Source organism: Octopus bimaculoides, chromosome 13 (assembly GCF_046866305.1).
Source record: "Octopus bimaculoides isolate indiv1 chromosome 13, ASM4686630v1, whole genome shotgun sequence".
Lineage (NCBI taxonomy): Eukaryota > Metazoa > Mollusca > Cephalopoda > Octopoda > Octopodidae > Octopus > Octopus bimaculoides.
The window spans coordinates 47,199,543-47,217,780 of NC_142940.1; the positions used below are offsets into that span (position 1 = coordinate 47,199,543).

General features: G+C 38.7%; 1 protein-coding gene across 43 annotated transcripts in view; it reads left to right on the forward strand.

Moving 5' to 3' along the window:
• LOC106869699 (E3 ubiquitin-protein ligase MYCBP2) overlaps positions 1-18,238 on the forward strand; it is a 185,766-nt gene that overhangs the window by 37,466 nt on the left and 130,062 nt on the right. For 22 of the 43 annotated variants that reach the window (XM_089361720.1, XM_089361741.1, XM_089361724.1 and 19 more), the window contains exons 3-14: positions 2,289-2,540; positions 3,638-3,791; positions 4,820-5,022; positions 5,844-5,994; positions 8,192-8,292; positions 9,445-9,507; positions 11,127-11,223; positions 12,207-12,277; positions 12,913-13,054; positions 13,668-13,744; positions 15,480-15,690; positions 16,842-17,009. In XM_089361720.1, the coding sequence (XP_089217846.1) occupies positions 2,289-2,540; positions 3,638-3,791; positions 4,820-5,022; positions 5,844-5,994; positions 8,192-8,292; positions 9,445-9,507; positions 11,127-11,223; positions 12,207-12,277; positions 12,913-13,054; positions 13,668-13,744; positions 15,480-15,690; positions 16,842-17,009 (1,690 nt within the window). The remainder of the gene's footprint in view (positions 1-2,288; positions 2,541-3,637; positions 3,792-4,819; positions 5,023-5,843; positions 5,995-8,191; positions 8,293-9,444; positions 9,508-11,126; positions 11,224-12,206; positions 12,278-12,912; positions 13,055-13,667; positions 13,745-15,479; positions 15,691-16,841; positions 17,010-18,238) is intronic. The other 21 variants (XM_089361722.1, XM_089361730.1, XM_089361736.1 and 18 more) reach the window with 1 other exon arrangement.

Below are 18,238 nucleotides of genomic sequence, written 5' to 3' on the forward strand. Positions count from 1 at the left end.
ATATATATATATATATATACATACACACATATACACACACACACACACCTCTTTGTCTGTCTCTCTGTTTGTTTCACTCTCTATACCACTGTCTGATTGGATTATAGCCTGGTCGTCTTAAAATAACCTATTCTTACAAGCATAGACTTTGCTAGATTTGAACTAGAAACCCCTATTCTTTATACAATGTTGTTGCAGTAGTCTGAATCAGTATATCATGTTCGCATAAGTATCAATATTTTAGTACAAAAACAGATATTAGCAAGACAAGTTGATTATCAGGATGTTGTTTAATCATTAAAAGAAGAAAAAAATTGTGACAGTATTTAGCAATAAACAAAAGGAGTGGCTGTGTCGTAAGTAGCTTGCTTACCAACCATATGGTTCCAGGTTCAGTCCCACTACATGGCACTTTGGGCAAGTGTCTTCTACTATAGCCTCGGGCCGACAGATGCTGGTGTGTTTACGTCCCTGTAACCTAGCGGTTCGGCAAAAGAGACCGATAGAATAAGTACTAGGCTTACAAAGAATAAAGGGTCGATTTGTTTGACTAAAGGTGGTGCTCCAGCATGGCCGCAGTCAAATGACTGAAACACGTAAAAAGAGTAAAAAGAGAAAGAGTATGTACTGGGGTTGATTTAATCAGCTGTATTCTTCCCCCTGAAATGTTCCTGCTTCTACAGCAGTTATTCTGAACCATTTTTTTTGCCTATGGATTTCTCTTTTGATCTCGTAGGAGGATCCATATAGTCAATTGATGTATAAAAATTATATTTCTATGATTAGATATTATTAGTTGTATAAAAAAATGTTTAAATGTTTTGTGCATTGTAGAAAATATAAGCAATTTATTGCACATAAATTTTAACAACAAAATCTTATATGGACCCTGGTTGAGAAGTACTGTTCTACTGGGTTGTTCGATTGGTAGAAATATCAGCCAAATCTCCCTCAAATCACACCCTCTTTACTTGTTTCAGTCATTTGACTGTGGCCATGCTGGAGCACCGCCTTTAGTCGAGCAAATCGACCCCAGGACTTATTCTTTGTAAGCCTAGTACTTATTCTATTGGTCTCTTTTGCCGAACCACTAAGTTATGGGTACATAAGCACACCGGCATCGGTTGTCAAGCAATGCTAGGGGGACAAACACAGACACACACACACACATATATATATATATATATACATATATACGATGGGCTTTTTTCAGTTTCCGTCTACCATATCCATTCACAAGGCTTTGGTCGGCCTGAGGCTATAGTAGAAGACACTTGCCCAAAATGCCACGCAGTGGGACTGAACCCGGAACCATATGGTTGGTAAGCAAGCTACTTACCACACTGCCACATGTAAAAAAAAAAGACACATTGGATAATGAAGTCCTTCATCAGCCAAAAGCTGGGATACCGTTGATGAACCTGATTAGGTGTTGCTCAAGGGTTATTACAGTTACAAAATAAGGCAACTCTGTCATAATCCTTATAATTTTACATTCACTTTCCATGCTGGGAGGCTTTTATGATATAGTGTCGGAAGTGGTAAAGCATAAGGCTAAATACAAACCATGTGGTTTTGAGTTCAGTCCCACTGCACAGCATTTTAGACAAGTTTTTCCTACTGTAGTCCCAAGCCGACCAGTGCCTTATGGATGAATTTGGTATACGGAAACTATGAGGAATCCCATCATGTGTATGTGTGTGTGTGTGTGTGTGTGTGTGTGTGCTTGTCACCCCCATTTGACAACCAGTGCTGGTTTGTTTACATTCGTATAATTTAGTGATTCAGTGAAAGAGACTGCCAGAACATGTAAGTCCTGGGGTTGAAAGAAGTAAAAGATAAGATAAAAATTCATAATACTAAAACAAAGCTACTTTTATATTGTTGCTCACCATCCTAGAAATAGCAGTTGAATCTCCAACTTAGACCACGTTATCTTGAAGAATGGAAAGACACTTTGGTGTATTGCGGTATGTGTATTTTATCTGAAAAAATGTTAAGATGGCCATGGCTGGAATGGCTTTGATCATAGGATTAATGGATCAGGGTGTTGACCTAGAGTTAAACAGCAGCAACAACAAAAGTACTCTCCATTTCCATAACTCCACCCCCATACCACCTGTTTCACTTTCTTTTTTCTGTTACCAAATGTAATTTAAGAGTAAAAAATAAAGAAATGTTCCACTGCCAATAAATGTAGAATAAACAAATGTAAATAAATGAAAATACGCCCAATTTAATTAACGGCACTGTTGCACACCTGCCGGAAAACCTCCGCCACTGTACAGGTGCGTTATGTTTTTTCCAAACAGAGAGACAAAAGTCCCGAGCCACTGGAGATTCAGCTGCCAAACATCGAACTCAGTGGCAACCCGTCTGCATTCTCGGTGTTTGCAAACGTCCGTTACTCGGTATTGGAACACTGTATCAAGGAGGCAGCATGGATGTTTCACCAGGTGAATGGTGTGCCGACGTCAGACTCAGAGGAGGAAGAAAGCGAAGACATTGTAAAAGATGGCCAGTTACTTCAGATACCAAAGGTTTGTGTAATGTAGCTATTTGTTTCTCTTACTGTGTGTGTTTGTGGATGGTTGTCTTTGTGTGTGTGTGTCGATGGTTGTCTTTGTGTGTGTGTGTGTCGATGGTTGTCTTTGTGTGTGTGTGTCGATGGTTGTCTTTGTGTGTGTGTGTCGATGGTTGTCTTTGTGTGTGTGTGTGTGTGTGTGTGTCGATGGTTGTCTTTGTGTGTATGTGTGTCGGTGGTTGTCTTTGTGTGTGTGTCGGTGGTTGTCTTTGTGTGTGTGTTGGTGGTTGTCTCTGTGTGTGTGTCGGTGGTTGTCTTTGTGTGTGTGTCGGTGGTTGTCTTTGTGTGTGTGTCGATGATTGTCTTTGTGTGTGTGTGTCAATGATTGTCTTTGTGTGTGTGTGTCGATGGTTGTCTTTGTGTGTGTGTGTCGATGGTTGTCTTTGTGTGTGTGTGTGTGTGTGTGTGTGTGTGTCGATGGTTGTCTTTGTGTGTGTGTGTCAATGATTGTCTTTGTGTGTGTGTGTCGATGGTTGTCTTTGTGTGTGTGTGTGTGTGTGTCGATGGTTGTCTTTGTGTGTGTGTCGATGGTTGCCTGTGCGCATATGTCGATGGTTGCCTGTGCGCATGTGTCAATGGTTGCCTGTGCGCATGTGTCAATGGTTGCCTGTGCATACTAGTCATTGTAGTATGTACAGTGTAGTAAACTTGTAATTTAAACATTAAATACATTGTCACTGTCTTTCCAAATCTTGCTGCATTTCACGTGGAATATTTAATCTGCTGAAGGTGCCTTGGTGTATAAGTTGACTGACCATTTTTTGGCTGTAAATGTTGGTCTGAGATACAGTGAACTGGAACCCTCCATCTTAATTTCAGTGTTAATTTATGTTTAAAGCACCAGCTTGTTTATGACAATGTTATTTTTCTGGATTCTTCATTCTAAAAATTAATTCAACTAAAAGGAAGCATATTTTTGCAGAAATGTCATCATCATCATCATCATCATCATCATCATTGTCATCATTGCTATCATTATCATCACCATCAACATCACTGGCACCAACATCATTATCATCATCATTTCAGCTTGTTGTTTTTCTTCAATTTCAGATTGTTGGTATGGGTCTCAATGTGGTGTTTGAATTGGTGCGAGAAACTCAGAAACAATATCCAGAACTTTGTGTGAAGGCTTTAAAAGCTCTTCTGGACCTTCTGCAAGGACAGTTACCAGAAAGCATGAAAGGAGAACCAGCAGAAGTTTTAGGTTAACTATAGACTTCTTTTTTTTTCTTTTCCTTTTCTTTTTCTTTTTTCATATTGCATTTTAGCCCTTGTTGCTGATCATGTGGTTAAGAACAGGCAGACCTACACAATTCGCTGTAGATCTATCCATGACAACCTTCAAACGTGCAGTACATTGCAGAGTAGGTTGACTCCAGTGAAGCTGTTACCGGCATAGATTAATCTTAATCCTTTGATAGGGATTTATCATCAATATTTGGTGGCTTCCCTCCCCTCCTGCTGCTGCTGCTTCTATGTGTTAAAGTACATTACAGCCAGACTTCACTTGTGTGGGAATATGGCTCAGTAGCATGTACCATAGTTTTGATAATTGCTTCAAATATCTATGTATTCATGAGCAGACATGGACATTCTCTTGGCCACCTCACTCTTTAGCAGTTGGAACATTCCAGATGTCACATCTGAGAAAGAGAGAGAGAGAGAGCTGCACTAGTACTGCAGTTAGTGCTCATTTACTGCCGAATATTCGTCGTTTAACATCCGCCTTCCATGCTAGCATGGGTTGGACAATTTGACTGAGGACTGGTGAACCAGTAGGCTGCACCAGACTCCAATCTGATCTGGCAGTTTCTACAGCTGGATGCCCTTCCTAACTCCAACCACTCTGAGAGTGTAGTGGATGCTTTTCGTGCCACCGGCACGAGGGCCAGTCAGGCGGTACTGGCAACGGCCATGTCCAAAATGGTGTTTTTTACGTGCCACCTGCACAAGAGCCAGTCCAGTGGCACTGGCAACGACCTTGCTTAGATGTTTCTTCATGTGCCACCAGCACAAGTGCCAGTAAGGCAGCCTGGAGCAAAATGAAACAAAGTGCCTTGCTCAAGGACACAATGAACCGGCCAGTCCAGTAGTTAGAACCCATCACCTTATGAACATAAGCTGGAACATCCTAACTCCTTAACCATGCACCTTCATATATACAATTCAAAATAATGTTTTTCTCTTTCTTTTTTTTTTTCTAACTTTTATTTTTCTCTTTTCTGTTTCCAGATGGAATGTTTCAACTGATGATGGATCTAACGACAGGTCAAGGCTTGAATAACATCTCATTAGAGCTTAGCAACACATTGACGTCGCTTGCCTGTGCAGCACTCATCAGTTTGGTGATTGCATGGGGCGATACTGGCAAGTACCTTTCTGCCATCGGCGTCATGCTCATGAACACGAATCCAGTGTGTGGTCAAACAATTCCGGTGAGTGTTTATTAATTTGAATACTTTAATAGCGGAAATCGCTGGCAGTAGAGTATGATTCTTCTTTTCTTTCCTTTTTTTTTTTTTTTTTTTGTGAGATTGGGTGAGATTTAGCTGCTAATTCTAGCAGGTTGCATAATCATATAGTCACTTGCTGGCTTGTCTTTTGAATGGTTCCAGAATTCTTTAAGCCATTTTTGTTCTTGTGTGTTGTCTCTTCAAATAAAACCAATCTGCTTCTCGATATATCCTTATCTTTCTGCTTCACTCTTTCTCTCTGTATATATCTATTACTCTCTTCCCATATATATATATATATATATATATGGAAAATATAAGTTGCACCTCAGTTTACTGATAAAATCAGATGCAAAATAGTGATTTATACACAGGTAAATACAGTATGTAATGTGTGGGTGTGTGTGTGCATATATATATATATATATATATATACACACACACACACACACACACACACACACACACACACACACACACACACACACACACACACTGACACACATATTACATACACACTGTATTTATCTGTGTATAAATCACATTATTTTACACTGAATTTTATCTACAAGCTGGGGTGTAACTTATACATGGGGAAAGCTAAAACTATGAAGGAAAGAAAATTTTGTACCAAACTTTTACATTAAACTAGCAGGTGAGACAGATTATTTATTTGTGTATAAGTCTCAGCTGTAGAGACAAATGAACAAATAAACACACACTTGCACATATCTTTCTGTCTCTCATGTCCTACCAACCTCTCTCACTTTGCGATTTTATTTTACCATGTTTTTCCTTTGCAGGTATCTAACATTCTTACCTCCCTACAAAAGAGTGTTCATGCTGTGTTACACGGTAAAGCACAATTACCAGAATGGTTGAGTCAAGGTGTAAAAGTTAAGGCATTGGCTGCTTCTTTCAAATTAGACAGTGTGTCTCGACAGAAGATTTCTGGTAAGTTCTTTTTATTAAACTCTGGTATGTAGAAGCAATAACAATAACATCACCATTGGCTTCAACTACAGCCTCCAGACGACTTCAGAATCTCCTGGACAGTCTCCTTGTTTAAGATGGTTAATGATGCCATAATCCTTGCCTTCAGTTCATCTTTGGTGTTACAAGGAGTTTTGTTGGTATCTTGCTCAACTGCGCCCCACACATAATAATCAAGGGTTTGCAGTCTGTGGAGTTATGTGGCCAGATGTTAGGGCTGATTTAGTCATAGAAATTGTCTGACAGCTATGACTGGGTTCTCCTGCTTGTGTGGCATGGTGCAGAGTCCTATTGTCAGACATAGGGTCTTCCAGCAGTTACCCTCTTGACCCAAGGCAGCACTATCTCCTCCAGGCACTTGATGTAGGCCTCCATGTTGAGTCTGAGATTGTGTGGGAGGATGAATGGAGGCACAACATCGCCATCATTAGTGATCGCTCCAGATACCATGATGTTGACTGGATGTTTCATTTTTATCATTTTTGGTGATTGATTTGGGGACAAGGCAAGCCAACAGTTGTTCTGTGTGTTTGCCATCTGTTGCTGGCAGAAATTTTTCATGTCTGAGAAAAACCAAAGCATGTTCGGTTGGAGGGGATGCTTGAGTTTGTTCAAAAGCTTCAAAGTGTGGTCTTTCCTGTTGTCCTTGATGTCTTTGCATAAGAATTGACCCTTTCTCATCTTGTAATAGGAATACTGAATGTCTTCATGCACTACATTCCTGATAAGAAACTCAGACACTCCCATATCTCAAGCAATGGACCTAATTGGCTTGGTGGGATCGTTGTCAATCATGACCTGGATCTCAGCAACAAATTCAGGAGTCTTTTCTTATCAGAATGATTAGAGTGAGTTTTCCAAGCTGCCGTACCTTCGTATTCACTATTAGACTCCTCCAACTCTTTCCAAATTCTCTGCATTGTCTTCAGATTGACACCCTAACACTCTGAAATGTTTGTATTGGAGCTTCTGTCATGAATGCCAAACAGTACAGCATGTTGTTTCCAAATTTCTGGCAGAGTGGATTGTGTCCTGGTGCTGTTTTTCTCCCAACTGATCCTACTATACTTTGTAGTCGACAAAATCAATAACAAACAATGCCTGAATTTAAAGATATAAAATAGTGACAATTTACCCATCACCCCCTGTATATATTCATACACCCCCCCCCCCCCCCCACATATATATATGTGAGAATATACGAAAAAACAACAACAGATGAGGACAGGTGGTGTAAATAACAAAAGGATGTATTAGTATGACGCTCAGAGAGAGAGAGAGGAGTAAATGAACAAATGAAAGGAGGTAGCCCTCAACACATTCAGTTGGGGTTACGTGTATTTGGTAAGTTTCACTCAGTGCTACATGACTTAAAGTTTTGTGGACATATATGACATGTCCAACTCGTCAGATGTTTGGAAGTGCCTAAATTAGGAAGTTATCATTGTAAGTAGTATTAAGTCTGTTGAGACAGATGACACCTCTCACTTGCAGTGTCTTCGTGATTCTGACATGAAATATAAACTGTTTACCCTTCCTCCCTGAACTGCAGTTAAAGGCTGATGTGGCTATTATTAAAGGATGGGTCACAAGGAAATACCAACACCCAGTTTTCAGTGATTATATGCTGTTAATGAAAAACATTTTGTAGTTTGATGTCAGTTCAGACACAATTCATCTATGATCAGAGTTGATCATAGGCATTTTGTCTATGATCATTTGACTTTGTGACCATCCTACCTGCAGCCATCCCGTTTGTGACCATCCCATTTGTGACCATCCCACCAGTTACCATCCTGCCTATGACCATCCAGCCTGTGAAAGTTCATGTTTCCCTAGATATTATTCATATATTTTTTTTTGTGTAAGAGGACAGGGTGTGGTTTGAGGGAGATATGGTTGGTATTTCTTGCTGGTCAAACAATCATATAAAAGCTGTTGGTGTGTGGTTATAAAAGGTGTGGCTGTTGAGTGATCAAACATTTATTCCTTTCTTCCTTCCCTCTTTCTCTCTCTACACACAATCTCTGTGGATATGAGTGTATGTATATTTATAAACACACATTTTATATATGATATATATATATTGTATAATATGATTTACTATAATGTATTGTGATATACATATAATAATATTATGTATGTTTGTTTATTTCAGCTACATCACCTTGTGCCCTAGCCAGCGATGGCTGTTACCTTTATGTTCTTAATAAACAAGGTTTATCAAAAGTTGGTTCAGGATTTGGAGGCACAATCAAGGTGAGGACATTTTGTTTTATGTAAATCCCTCCTCCTCCATCATATTTGTCATCTACCTATTGCCATGCATTGCTTTTGCTTGATGTCTTGGCATTAGCTGTGGTTGATGTGATACATGATCAATGTTTTTACATCCAGGAATCACAGCATCTCGTCTGACATTGTTGGGGCACATGCACCATAATAGGGGAAACTGGCAAACTTTGTTGTTGTGTGTGCCCGGCTTAGTTCTTTTAGTTGGATACTCTTCATATCACCAACCACTTTGCAGCAAATCATTTAACATCTGCTTTCCTTGCTTGCATGGGTTGGATGGTTTGACATGGAGCTGCCCAGACTCCAGTTGTCTGTTGTGGCATAGTTTCTATGGCTGGATGCCCTTCCTAATGCCAATCACTTAATAGTGTACTGGGTGCTTTTTACTTGCCATATATTAAAGGATGATATATATAAAGGGGTGCTGAAAAGTTCCTGGCTTTGGGCAAAACAAAATACGAGAGGATCAGTTAATTATGATTTTATTGAACATATTCTCCTCTCAGATTCACACACTCATTGCAGTGGTCCTTCAGTTTTTTGTTAAGCCCTGTGAAAGAACTTGGAAGGTCAGGCCTCCAACCAGGCCTTCTGTGATACCCTTAAATCCAGGAATTTTCCAACACACCCCTGTAGCTTTTTATAGTTTCCATACTGATATGTAATTCATATGCCCAACTACTATATACGTGACATTCTGATCCCAGTTGCTACAAGAAACACATTCCAATCCCAGCTTCAACATATTTATAACATTTCACTCCCTCTTATTACACATTGTACATTCTCTCTTCAATGCTTACATGTACACCACACTTGTGAAATTAAAGAACAACAAAAAACAAAAATAAAAGAATATTTACATCTTTTGTAGCAGCTATTTGGCAAAGTTTCTACAGCCGGATGCCCTTCCTAATGCCAACCACTCCGAGAGTGTAGTGGGTGCCTTTACGTGCCACTGGCACAGGGTTATATATATATATATATATATATATATTTATATTTATATCATAAGAGCTTGTAATTGATATGATGTGGTTCTTTTCAGGACTTAATTCACCATTTAAAAAAATTGTTTCATTTGCTCTTTCTGTATTTTGTCTTTTCACTTTACAGGGTCATGTGTACAGTTGCAAAGAGAATTTCCATAATGGCCGTGGTTGGTTGGCATATGCTGGGGTAAGTTAACTCTTTTTCTTAGAAAATACTTTTAAAATATACCATCAGTGTTTCAATCAAGTTTTTAAAATGAACAATTTAGTAAGAAATTTAGTAAAATAACTGACTTTTCCATTATTAAGCAGACATACAGCTCATAACTGAATGGAAGGTCGTTTACATTATGATAGAGGGCTTTTCATTTAGATCAAAAATACTTTGAAACAAGAGCTTTTGTATTGTGTGATCAGAGGTTGCACAATACTTTATCAGAAGGATTATCTCCATCTCTTTCACAGTTATCTGATTTTGGATGTCTTCTGAAAGTGTATGTCTTTCAAGATTTCACCTTAATTTTTTTTCATCATAATGTTTGTTTCCTTTGTGTGAATCATTGTTTCACATCTATTTTTTTGGCATACACACTCATCATCATCATCATCGTTTAACGTCCGCTTTCCATGTTAGCATGGGTTGGACGATTTGACTGAGGACTAGGTGGCTGCACCACGCTCCAATCTGATCTGGCAGAGTTTCTACAGCTGGATGCCCTTCCTAACGCCAACCACTCCGAGAGTGTAGTGAGTGCTTTTACATGCCACCGACACTGTAAAATAAAAAAAAAATCTGTTTTAAACTATTCCTTGGAATAATATTACCCATTACCACATGCATGCACACTCCTTGTGTAAAGTAGTAATGAGCAATAAAAATAAATCACTTAACCAAACAAAGCCAAAAACAGCAATAAAAAACAAATGAGAAGAGTGAGGAGTAATTTGAAGGTTTACAGTAATTTTTTCTCAACAACTTGACCAACGAGCATCACCTATCAGCTTGACCAATGTATTATTTCATCCTAACATCTTCTCTGCTCAGTACTCTTAAGGAGGTTGTTACTGTAAAGTCCTCAGGCATCAGAAGCAACCAGTATTACTCTTTCTGGTTGGCTTCCCAAGTGTGACTGATTGAGATTTGTATATTATCCAATAAATATTGCAGTTGCTTTGTGACCAGTATCTGTTGTAGCTTCGTTGCCAGTGAGTGCATAAGCCCCACTGAGAGCAAGCTGGCTAGTAAATAGAGATAATTGTGTTGAAATGGATTTTGTTGGGCCTTGAAAGGGTCATTATCACAATATTAAGCATATGTACTATTTCTGTTTCATTTCTATTATTGTTAGTAAAATTAACATTTAATCAATCAGTTAACTAATTAATTGTTTGATTAATCAATCATCAGTTAGTTTTGTTGACAGTTTCTTGATGAGCTTGTGAATTGTGATTAAAGACCTAGTTGATTGATTGATTGACTGACTGAATGATTAATCTAACAATTGATTAGCTATTTGGTTAAACATTAACAAATTGACTAATAATAACCATAGAAATGAAATAGTATCACTGCATGTGTTTATTATAGACATAATGGCCATCCCAAGATACAAAATAAATTAAGTACCAGAGAGGGTAAATATGAAGGCAATTGCTCCAGCATGGCTGCTGTCCAATGACTAAAACCAGTAAAGAAAATAAAGGAATAAAAATAAAAGTCTTTGTGAAATATTCTAGTGTTTGTGTTTGATTTGGAAAAAAAAATGTCCTGTACAGTATAAACTTATTTTTTTCTTCTTTTTACAGGAATATTTATTTTTCCACCCTTGCAATGAAAACAAGAGAATCTTGTACATAGTAAATCCTTTTTCTCTTGAAATCGAAGGCCGTGTACAGTTACAAGGTTAGTGACACACTTGAAGTACCATGCATTTTATTTTTGTCCTTGACAACTTCCATGGATAGTTATATACACATACCTCCCCGCCATATACACATATAAATATATATATATATATATATATATATATATATGTATGTATCATAGTTCAGTGGTTAGTGTCGGGCTCACAATGATGAGATAATGAGTTCGATTCCCGGACTGGGCTGTGTTGTGTTCTTGAGTAAGACACTTTCTTTCCTGTTGCTCCAGTTCCCTCAGCTGTAGAAATGAGTTGTAATGTCACTGGTGCCAAGCTGTATCAGCCTTTGCCTTTCCGTTGGATGACATTGGTGGTATGGAGAGGGGAGGCTGGTATGCATGGGCGACTGCTGTTGTTCCATAAACAACCTTGCCCAGACTTGTGCCTTGGAGAGGAACTTTCTTGGTGCAATCCCATGGTCATTCATGACCGAAGGGGGTCCTTACCCTTTACATACACATCTAAACACACCCACACACACACACACATGATTTGACTTCTCTTTTCCTCAATTAAAATTATTGTTATTCAGTCTGTGAAGGTTATATCTATTTGGTTATACATGCCTTGGATTGGCAAAGGGATCCTTTAAAAATTGGGGTATGAGTGATCAGGTTATAAATGTATGTGTAAAGATATTGATACTGAAAAAGTTATTATTAACACAATAATAAATATAACCGGTATAGCGTGTGTGCAGGCAGGCGTTGTTATAAGGTTAGAAGTTTGCTTTGCAACCATGTGGTTTTGAGTTCAGTCTCACTATTCCACACCTTGGTTCAAGTATTTTCTACTATTGTTTTTGTATCTACCAATGCCTTGAGAGTGAAATAAAATTAGATATTAGTAAAAAAGAAAATGGTAAAATGATTAGATTAATTCGTTTAATATTGTTGAGATGAGAAATTATTTGTGATGCTTTTTTTTGCTTGTTTTTAAGCATTTCTCCTGAATATCTTTTCAGATGTTTCTCTAGGATCATCAGTCCTTTTTAGTGATGGTCAGAATATTGGACAAATAGCTGCTACAAAAGATGTAAATATTCTTTTATTTTTGTTCTTTGTTCTTCTTTAATTTCACAAGTGTGGTTGGTATACATGTGAGCACTGAAGTGAGAATGTAAAGTTTGCTTTGTAACCATATGGTTTCTGGTTCAGTCTGTCTCCATTGCACTTTTGGCCTGTGTCTTTTTACTATAGCTTTAGTTTGATCAATGCCTTGTACTTGAATTTGGAAAATGGAAACTGTAGGAAGCTTGTATATTTGTGTGTGTGTGTGTGTGTGTGTGTGTGTGTGTGAGAGAGAGAGAGAGAGAGAGAGAGAGAGAGAGAGAGAGAGAGAGAGAGAGAGAGAGAGAGAGAGAGAGAGAGAGAGAGAGAGTATATATATTATGGATGTTTGTTTGTGCGTGTGTTTGTAAATGCACATGAATATTGACATCCCATGGCTATGCTCAAGTAAAATGCTGAATGATGTTTACATTCTTTGAAGGTGTGTGTAATATACATAAACCCTTGCTGGAAAAACAGGTGAGGTTTGGTGACAGAAAGAGTATCCTCTTTTAAAATCTTGTGCCAAATATGTCCGTGTCCAAGCCATGCTAGCATGGAAAAACTGACTTTAAATGAACAAATGACTGACACATATTTACATCTATTATATTCTGTCAGGATAGTTTTGTTGTCCGAACCTATGACCCGAACAAATCTCCCATGACATTGGTCAGCGAGGTTCCTCTCAAGCTGGCCAGAAAATGTATGGATGCATTTGGGATGTCAAGCTTTGACTCAGACTCTCATCGGCACTCAATAAGTAAGTAATCTGTTTCTTTATTTTCTTTCTGTTTTTTTTTTCTTTGTTTTCTTTTTTGTCTACGTCACATGGAGGCTGCTATGTATTTATTGTGTGACTTGTCAGAAATAGGATCTAAATATTTTATTGTGCCCTATTGTCTTAAGAATACAAACAAATAAACGGAAGGACATTTTGTATGAGGTAGTTTCTAATGTGAAAAACGACCAGGTAGGTATGGCTGGAATGCTTTTGGTTGTAGCTCTGATATATGGCCAAGCAATCACAAATGCTTGAGAAACATTGCCTGTACCAAAGTACCACCTGCTCTGTCCCCATGCTGCTCTGTCCCCATGCTGCTGCTGTCTCCCATAGTAATCTGTCTCTAAGCAATTTTTTCCCATGCTATTCTGTTCATGAGCTTCTTATTTTCCGTCCTATTCTCTCTCTCTCTCTCTCGCTCTCTTTCTCTGGCACCCCCTCTCTCTCCATGGTAACCTGTCTCCATAGTACTTTGTCTCCATTCTGTTTCATTTTCATGCTACTCTTTTCATATATGAAAACAACTCTAAGAACAACATAACTTTATCGAATGTCTCATTGCCAATTTTTTTTTTCTCTCCCAATTGTCCAGATACTGGTTTTGATGAAGAAGCGGTAACGATATCAGCTGGTAAAGAATTTGCACTGATCCGAACAGTCAGTGGTAAGGTAAGTTGGACTGGTTTAACCCTTTAACTGCAAAATTAAACATCATGATCATTTCAATAATGATGTTAAAATATCTACCAGAAAATAGAATTGATATTTTTTGCAAGTCATGTTGTGTCAATAAACTTGTCATAGGTAAAAAAAAAAAAAAACCCTTTTGGTCATGAATAGTCATGGGATACACCTAGAAAATTTCCCTTCTGAGGCCCAAGTCTGGGCAACATTGTTTATGGAAGACTAGCAGTTGCCCATGTGCCACCAATATTATCCAAGGGAAGGGCAAAGGCCAATATAGCTTGGCACCAGTGATGTAACTCATTTTTACAGCTGAGTGAACTGGAGCAACATGAAATAAAGTGTCTTGCTCAAGGACACAACACACACACACCCGCCTGGGAATCGAACTCACTGCATCATGATTGTGAGCCCAACACTCTAGCTACTGAGCCATGCTGTCTCGACAAAAAATAGTTTCAAGTATGACATTTCTCAACAAAGGATAGATAGATATATAAAATTGCTTTCTGCAGTTAAGGGTAATGAAATTTTGAGTGAATCTATTTGTAGCAGGAAGTGTATTGTCGGCTATGTGTTGTAGGTTGATGTTGACTGTTCTGTTCAAGAACAAAACCTCTTTGGTTAGTGAGTAAGGCAGTTGATGTTTTCCCACTTCTAGACTCCCTCTCTGGACCTCCATGCCAAGTACCAAGTGATCTGCTGTGGCTGTCCCTCAGTAGCAGCTCATTTGCTAGTTGATGCCCAACCACCATCTAATGGTACAGGTCTTCCACTTGGCTGTAACCACCTTCCAGCCATTGGTCTAGAATTCCTCTGCCTTGTTGTTTATCCAATGCCTTGCTGTTGACATCTTCACTGTATCCCTGGCATGGGAGGCTAAGAAGTTGCTAGCCCTTGCTCAAGGTGTCACCTCAATCTACAGATGGAAGAGGCAACTTACTCTCCCTTTTTTGGCTTGCTACTGATGTGGGTGTGAAATGTGAGAAGAGTCCATGGGGCGTGAAATGTGAGTGAGTAGAGTTCATAGAGTAAGGTTGTTGATGTAACAATGCAGGTTGAACACAAGGGATAAGCGTACCTGGTAACATGTAAATCAGTTAAAGGGGTACACGTATGCATACCCATACATGTATGGGTATATACATACCCATACATGAATATGGGGCTGAGACATGGCGAACAACAGTTAAGTCAAATAAGCAAATCCAATCATTCATCAACAGGTGCTTGCGTAGTATACTTAAAATCAGATGGCCCGAACACATAAGCAATATGGAGCTATGGCAAAGAATGAATCAAGTTTCGATTAGGGAGCAAATATTTAAGAAAAAGTGGAAGTGGATTGGTAGCACAATTAGAAAAGACACACCAAATGCAGCGAAAAGTGCTTTACAGTGGAATCCGGATGGATATAGAAAGAGGGGCAGGCCTAAGAACTCGTGACGTAGATCAACACAAAAGGAACTAGAGAAAGGGGGGACATTCATGGCAGAGTATAAGTACAGAAGCGAGAAATTATGCGACATAGAATTCAATTATTAGTGACCTTTACTCCGCGTTGGAGGGTTAAAGGCATGAAAGAAGAACATATAGTGTTCATATAAAATAAAACTGAATAGATAGTTAGTTGTACTTTCACATATTGTTTCATGAAAATCTCTTTCCACTCTTAAACTGGCAAGTTTTTTTTTGTATCTTTTGTTTCTTCTTTGACCAGGTCTTGTACACTGGCAAATCACAGTCACTAGGTATCAAGCAAGGTGGGCCCGTGGCAGGGAAATGGGCTGAGTTATCCATTACAAAATCTCCAAAAATTGTCCAAGTTGCTACAGGTCATGACAGTCAGCATGCCTTGCTCATAGCTGATGATGGGAGTGTCTTCTTTGTGGGGACACCCCGACGAGGTGAAGATGGCGACAGTAGTATTGGTAAGTTGGATTTTAAAGTTTCTTTCTCTACACTCTCCTTCATCTTTGTCTATCTCTGCCCTGCCCCTCCGCCCATCTTTCTCCTTGACACGCCAACAGCTTAACAACACTGCCATGTCTGTATTTATGGCAGTCGACTAAAACTGATAAGGAAAATAAATATTAAAAACATGGAAAAAGCAACATAAAAAAAATGATATATGAAATTAGATATTGAGAGAAAAAAGTTATGGAAACAATAAAAAGAAAATCAGAAATGAAAAATATATGGAAACAAGATGAACATGAAATCTGCAGAATGAAGATGGAGATAGGTAGAAAGAGGGAAGAGATGGGATAATGAAACCAGGGAAGAAATGGGACATAGAAAAGAGATGATAGGGGATAACTGGGAAGTGAAAGGCAGGTGGGGGGAGAGAAGACAACCAGAGGAAAGAGAGTATCCATCCTTTTCTCTCTCTCTCTTACCCATCCCACACTCTCCTTTCACCTCCCTCTCTTATGATCCATCTATCTTTCTTCCACTAGTCTCTCTCCTCCAGTTGTCTCCCCCCCACCTGCCTTTCACTTCCCAGCTCTCCCTTTCTCTTACCTCTGCCCTGTCTCTTGCCTGGTTTCATTAGCTCTTCTCTTCCTTCTTTCCACATATTGTTTGTATGTGTGCATGCGCGTGTGCATATATATATATATATATATATATATATATACATACACACACACACACAGTAACTGCAGTATAACTAGCCTAAATTTTGCTCATATATATACATATATATTCTTTACATAAAAATCACTGGGTTGACATTTGTTGACATTTCCAACTTAATCATCCAGTAGGTAAGTAGACTGAAAACGACTTCAATTGTAAAACAGCTAAGGCTTAGCTAGAAGTAGTGCATTTGGCTGTAAAAACAATGTCATTAATATGTATTCATCTAACCCATGGTAGCATGGAAAAACGGACGTAAAACAAATAACGTAATGGAATGAATACTTTTTTTTTTTTTTGTGTAAATTTTCCCTCATCTGTTTCCCCTCCATCTGTTCGCCCATTGAGCTGTTTCCCCATCCATCTCTTTGCTTGTTTATCGGTTTCTCCATCCATGTTTGCCCATGTATCTGTTTCTCAAACCTGTTCTCTTTCATTCCAGCCAAAGTTCGTCGACAACCAAAAGCAATGAAGCCCAAGAAACTAATCCGAATGGAGAGTAAGAATGTGATATTTGGTGCCTGTAACAATGGCAGCAGTGCAATGGTAACAAAAGAAGGGGAGGTATTCATGTATGGAAAAGACACAACGCATTGTGATCATGCTAGTGGTCAGTAACTGTTGCTGTTTTGATGTGCTATTAATTCAGAAATTTTGTCTGTTTCACTTCATAAAAATGGTGCTGCTAACCAGTGTGTGTGTTTGTATATATGTGTGTGTGTGTGTATATATATATATATATATATATATATATATATATATATATATATATATATATATAGGAGTATATATATATAGGTGTAGGAGTGGCTGTGTGATAAGTAGCTTGCTTATAAACCATATGGTTCCGGGTTCAGTCCCACCGCATGGCACCTTGGGCAGGTGTCTTCCACTATAGCCTCGGGCCGACCAAAGCCTTGTGAGTGGATTTGGTAGACGGAAACTGAAAGAAGCCCGTCGTATATATGTATATGTATGTGTGTATATGTTTGCGTATCTGTGTCTGTGTTTGTCCCCCCCAACATCGCTTGACAACCAATGGTGGTGTGTTTACGTCCCTGTAACTTAGCGGTTCGGCAAAAGAATAAGTACTAGGCTTACAAAGAATAAGTTCTGGGGTCGATTTGCTCGACTAAAGGTGGTGCTCCAGCATGGCCACAGTCAAATGACTGAAAAGAGTAAAGAGTGTATATATATATATATATATACATATATATATATATATATCATTTTCATTTAACATCCATTTTCCATGCTGTCATGGGTTGGATAGTTTGACAGGAGCTTGCTAGGCAGAAGTCTGCATCAGGCTTCACTGTTTTGGTAGGGTATTTACAGCTGGATGCTCTTCCTAACACCAGCCATATATCATTATCATCGTCATTTAATGTATATTTCCAACACCATCTATTTCACTCAGTCTCTATCTTGATCTTTCTTTCTTTCTTTTCTTTTCTTTTCTTATCCTACTGGGTTAGCCAAGTATCTCCTTTTATAGTAAGATACCTATCGCTATCCTTGTATCATATTTTAACCTCTCAACTGGCACAAAGCCACCTTCCTTAATAACACTCTCTCTTGTAACTGAGGCTGTCTTTGTCTTGCAAGGTACTTGACAACCCTGCTATTGTTCGTGCCATGTAAAAAAGCACCCAGTTCACTCTGTAAAGCGCCTCCACTCACAACCTTATGATCATGAGCTGAATGCCCTAACCACTAAGCCACACACATTCAAAATGCTGCCTTTATATGAATAGAGAAAACTGTAGTAGTAGTGATAGAATGGTTTCTTTTAGAACTGACCTGAAGTTTAGAACTTCTGGGGAGTACTTGGCTATA